At 56.3% G+C, this 5,533-nt stretch overlaps 1 protein-coding gene across 1 annotated transcript in view; it reads left to right on the top strand.

Moving 5' to 3' along the window:
- Nucleotides 1-5,344: 5,344 nt before the first annotated feature.
- Nucleotides 5,345-5,533, top strand: part of RAB33A (RAB33A, member RAS oncogene family) — a gene marked incomplete at both ends in the record, with an annotated part of 5,050 nt that continues 4,861 nt past the window's right edge. The window contains one exon of the mRNA XM_080352850.1: nt 5,345-5,533. This exon is cut by the window's right edge and continues 33 nt beyond it. Within this exon, the coding sequence (XP_080208976.1) occupies nt 5,345-5,533 (189 nt within the window).

Genomic DNA, 5,533 nt, shown 5'->3' with positions numbered 1-5,533 from the left:
TCCGGGAACTCCTGGAAAACGTTGTCTTTGTTAAAAGAGTGTTTCTCCTATCTCTTGGTGGTGGTATAAAGGGGATGAGTTGAAAACTGAGCTGAGCAGGGCCGTGGCACAGGTCTCTGCCTGCTGGGGGAAGCAGGCACACGTGGGCAGATCGATGCATGAGCGGGGCTCAGAGCTAGGAGAGCTTCCAGAATCAGCTGACGACACAGCCTAGGGTTTGAATGTTGCTGCTTTTTTTTTTTACCCTGATATATTTTATGAGACATAGAAAGGAGCTGAGACAAATATTTATCCCCTTTAAACAGAGAACCCTTCCTGTACAGTCGTGGGGCTCCAAAAGCCTATGTCTCATATCTTCCATTCTGGCCTCTTCTCTTTTCTGGTGTGAGGAGCAGCTCAGGTGCTCTGCTGAGGACATTTGAAACCTGAATGTGGCAGCCAGTCTGCTCAGCAGTCTCTTCAGAGACAGCAGCTCCCCGACTTGCTTCCTTGCTCATTCCAGGAACCCCCCTCAGGCTGAGTCTCCGGGAGGATCAAACTGCCCCTGAGGAAAGAATGAGTCTCTTCTGGGGCCTTCTCAGTGTTGTCTCTGCTCACGCAGGGAGAGGGCTGAGCGGCAGTTCTGCAGCCGATGTCCTCATCTCAAATGGTTTTCGGCCAGGAGAAGCAGCTGGGAGTAGTCAGGAATAGTTTTCTGGAACATGGTCCAAATGGATCTGTTGGGTCCATCAGCTGAGATTGCTTTATGGGCCAAAACCCTGGTTCAGCTGATGTCTACATGAGCCTTGAGGGGCAGGATCCCTTTTGTGTGACTGTTTTTTATACCAGTGGTTCAGTGGTCAAATGGGTGGTCTCACCCAGCTTGCACAGACCTGCAGACATGACCGCAATTGGAAAGGAAAGAGGTGTTTCAGGCCCAGACCCAATTTCATGAGGCTTTTCCGCTAGCTGGGTGGTTTACTGCACCCTCTTGGTTTCATGTCAGTGCTGCTGGAAGCAGGCAGCTGAGCACTGATACTCTGGGGCAGTTGTGACCTCTTGGGGACCTCTGGTAAATCCTTCCCAGCCTTTTGCTCCCCCACTTCCCACCAAGAGCCTGCACTGCAGGAGCCTTCTTGTACCAGTGGCCGATTTTAGGGGCTGTGATCTCTCCTGGGCTGCGTTACCGGGGCAGCGAGAGCAGCGCAGGGAGCGCCACAGCCTTCCCTGGGACTGGGTGGCAGTGGAGGCAGCCCCCGTGTGACGTGTGAGCAGGGAGATGCTCTGCTCAGCCCGGCGGGAGAGCTGCAGGAGGAAGGAGAAAGGTTAAAGAGCAGCAGGGTGTCTGAGAAGGAGGCTGGTGGGTGTCCCTGAGCCAGGACATCCACCAGAAAACAAACCAAGATCGAGGATCCCGTATCCTCCCCCACCAGGCTGAAGACAGTCGCTCAGGAGAAAGGAGTTGTAAGGAACATTTAACAAAGAACTGTTGTTTTTACATAACTGAGGTGCCTGACCCCAGCAGGGGGGAGGGACCAAGAGACTATGAATCCTTAGTGTAAAACACAGTCTCTTCCCGGAACATATACTGATACCTGTATGCATACTGATACCTGTATTTACAAGTTAATTTAGGGGAAAGGGCAGCCAAAGTACCAGGAATCCATATCTTAAATAGATTGATAAGGGGAAGGGTCTGTATGTAAACTGAGGCAGATCAGGTGCTCTGTAAACCCTGAAGTACCAACCAGTGGGGAACAGGGGAGGGAAATTGCGACCAGGATTTGGGGGGGATACCAGCAGGGGCTTTTATGCCCTATTACCTGTGCCTGCCTTTAGGTAGAACACCCGGTGTGGCAATATCGTTATTTAAAAAATTGCTTTGCTGAGAGATCCTGCCTGAGCCCATTATATTTGCAAAATAATGGTTTTCTACAGAGCAAATGGAGGCGAGTCCACACTCAGGGCGGCAGGAGAACCCTCTCCTTGCCCCCTTGCCCTCCCAGCTGCCGCTGTACAACAGGTGTGAGGTCTGGATGTGGAAGGCCAGACAATGGATGATGAGGATGAAGGTCCATCTACACCACACGTGCTGACAGGATGAGTATTATGGCCACCTCCAAAGGCAGAAAAGACAGGTTATAGTTGTAGGTGACTCCCTGCTAGGGTGTACAGGGGATCCACCATGCCAGACAGATCCTCCTCTCAGGGACGTCTGCTCCCTCCCTGGGGCCTGGGTTAAGGACATCGCCAAGAAACTTCCCAGCTTGGTACAGCCCTCGGGCCACTACCTGTTACTGATCTTCTGTGTGGGTGGTGATGAAGCTGTGACCCGTAATCCAAGGGCCATCAAAAGAGACTTCAGGGCCTTGGGACAGTTGGTGAGGGAATCGGGAGCACAGATGATTTTTCCTCCTCTCTCCTTCCATTTGCAGGCAGTGACACTGGGAGAAACGCATGGATGCGGTCTGTTAATACGTGGCTCTGCGGTTGGTGCCACCGCCACAGTTTTGGGTTTTTTGATAATTGGATGGCCTACACGGCAGCGGGTTTTGCTGGTGCTGGATGGGATTCACCTTTCTCAAAGGGGGAAGACATGAGCTAGCAAGGGCTTATCAAGAGAGCTTTAAACTAGACGTGATGGGGGAGTGGGACAATACCAGGCTGTCGCTTCCCGGCCAGAGGTACAAGAAGGGGAGAGGTGACTCAGGTTCATGGGTCCCCTTGGTTGGAAAACAGTATACGTAATACTTAAAGTCAGTGAACAACACCTCATATTTTGCAGCTCGGCCCAATTAACAGATGATTCGGCGGCAGAAAGGTTCACCTTACTTAAGCCTAATTGGTGAACAGTTTAACAGCAAAAGGATTTACATAAAGGAGGTTGCGGCACATGTGGGGTTGTAAGCCTTATGTTATTGTAATGCTCACAGGAGGAGAGGCAAAGAAACAGGAAGGAAGGGAGGGAGGGAGGGAGGGATTCTACCACCCTTAGGGCTCCGCAGCGTGGATGATGGGACTTGTAGTCTGGGTCCAGTGATGTGTGGCCTCTGGTGTCTCATGTCGAGGATGCTGGGGTTTGTATTTTGGGAGTGCAGTGTCCTCAGAAGTCTGGTCCAGCTCCTGAGATGTGCTCCTCAGAGTGGCCCTCAGGATGGTGGTTCCCTGCCAGTGCTGCTATACATGAGCCTTTTTATAGCCCTCTAGGTTGCCTGCTTGCGGAATTTTTTTGTCTTTTGCGGAGGTGTTATTGCAAAATAAAAGTTGGGGGGGGATTGTGAAAGATAGACTAGTCTCGGGCCGTCTTGAAGGGTCTCAGCTTTTCCCTTTGTGCCATGCTGGGCCTATCAGAAGATGGAGCTACATGCCCTCTGGCACGTCCCTCACCTCCTACAGTCAGCCAACCGCCTGTGTCTGTGTCTCCTTGGCTCCTTGTTGGTGTGTAAATCACGATTCACCTTAGCCTGAGTGTCCCGTCTACTAGGCCACAATGTTTGAGCCATGATTCTTTTCAGTCTTTGACAACGTCCCATCTCCTGTGGCTGGAGGAACTAGTTTCGGCACAATGTTTGAGGCATAATTCTTATCAGTCTCTGACACAGGCTCACCCATGACAAGCTGTGGGACGAGATGCCCAGGTTAGAGAGGCAGGGTGCCTGTGAGGATCCTCAGCCATGGCCCCGAAATGTGTTGGCCTCACTGGAGGACACTTGAAGTCTTACAGAGATGAGCCAGGGGCTCCTGAGCTAACAGAGGCCAACAGGAAAGCCCAGTGAAATACTGCAGAGGAACTAAGGGCTGTTCCTGTGAGAAGGCGACGCAGCCAACAGCCCGGCTGAGATCCCTCTACACCAACACACGCAGCAGCGTGGGCAACGAACAGGAGGGACTGGAAGCCACCGTGCTGCTCGAAGGCTATGACCTCGTGGCCACCGCTGAACCGTGGTGGGATGGATCCCGTGGCTGAAGGGCGGCGATCGGTGTCTGCAGGATGTTCAGAAGGGACGGGCGAGGAAGGAAGGGTGGAGGGGTTGCCCTCTACATCAAGAGATGGAGCGAGTGTGAAGAGCTGTCTCTGAAGAACAGCCACGAGCAGGTTGAAAGTTAAGAAAGGTAAGAATCAGAGACTGAGGCAACACCCGGCATCAACACAAAAGGGGGGATGAAAGGGTGGAGAGCAGCCCTGTGGAGAAGGACTTGGAGTGCTGGTGGATGGAATATTGGACATGAGCCAGCAATGTGCGCTTGCAGCCCAGAAGCCAATTGTATCTTGGGCTGCATCCCCAGCAGCGTCGGCAGCAGGTTTGGGGGGATTCTGCCTCTCTGCTCCGCTCTGGTGAGAGCCCCCTGCAGTGCTGGTCCAGCTCTGGGTCCTCAGCACAGGACACACATGGACCTGCTGGAGAGGGGCCAGAGGAGCCACAGAAATCATCTGAAGGATGGAACATACTTTTGAGCAGGTTCTCTTGTGACAGGACAAGGGTTGATGGTTTTAAACTAAAAAAAAAGAGGAGATTCTGACTGGACATGAGGAAGAAATTGTTGGCCCTGAGGGTGGCGAGAGCCTGGCCCAGGTTGGCCAGAGAGGTGGTGGATGAACCATCCCTGGAGACATCCCAGGCCAGGCTGGACGGGCTCTGAGCAACCTGAGCTGGTGAAGATGTCCCTGCCATGGCAGGGGGGGCACTGGGGGAGCTGGGAAGGTCCCTTCATCCCAAACTGTTCTGTGACTCTCTGCGATGCTCTCCCTGCCCAGCACGCGAGAGTTGCCATCTTTCAGGTTTTGAGCATGTGAGTGTTTCTGTCACCCGGTTTCTAGTCCTGCCTGCCCCGTTCCCACCGCAGCCCTCGGACCGCCCTCCCTCTCTCCCGGGGGTACGGGTGTCTCTGCCCACCGCCCCGCCGGTGCCCGGCCTGCCCGCCGGTTTGGTCCCGGATCTGGCGCTTGCCCCGGGGATGGGGCTCTGAGCCCGGCGCCGTGTCGCCCTTACCCGCCGATGGGGCGCCAGCCAGGTCCCCGTGCCCAGCGAGTCCCCGCGGCGCAGGGCCTGGCGGGGACAGCAGGTGGCGCCGTGCCGGGGCGGGGCCGGGGCCGGGGCCGTAGCCGGTGCAAGGAGCGGGGCCGGGGCCGGGGCCGTAGCTGGTGCGCGGGTGCGCGGGGTGGGGCTGTGCCGGCGCCGTAGCCGGTGCCGGTGCCGTAGCCGTAGCGCGGGGCGGGGCGGGGCCGGTGTCGTAGCCGGTGCGCGGGGCGGGGCCGGTGCCGTAGCCGGTGCGCGGGGCGGGGCCGGTGCCGCAGCCGGTGCCGGTGCCGCAGCCGGTGCGCGGGGCGGCGCGGCCCCATGCGGCGGTGAGGCGGCGGTGCGGGATGGCGGCGGGCGGCGGCGGGCGGCCGCCGGGCTCCGACTCGTCGCTGGAGCCCTACGTGCAGACCCGCATCTTTAAGATCATCGTGATCGGAGACTCCAACGTGGGCAAGACGTGCCTGACCTTCCGCTTCTGCGGGGGCACCTTCCCCGACAAGACCGAGGCCACCATCGGCGTGGACTTCCGCGAG

This window comes from Nesoenas mayeri (assembly GCF_963082525.1).
Source record: "Nesoenas mayeri genome assembly, chromosome: 13".
Lineage (NCBI taxonomy): Eukaryota > Metazoa > Chordata > Aves > Columbiformes > Columbidae > Nesoenas > Nesoenas mayeri.
The sequence above is the reverse complement of the archived record's forward strand: the minus strand, read 5'-3'. Positions and strand labels throughout refer to the sequence as shown.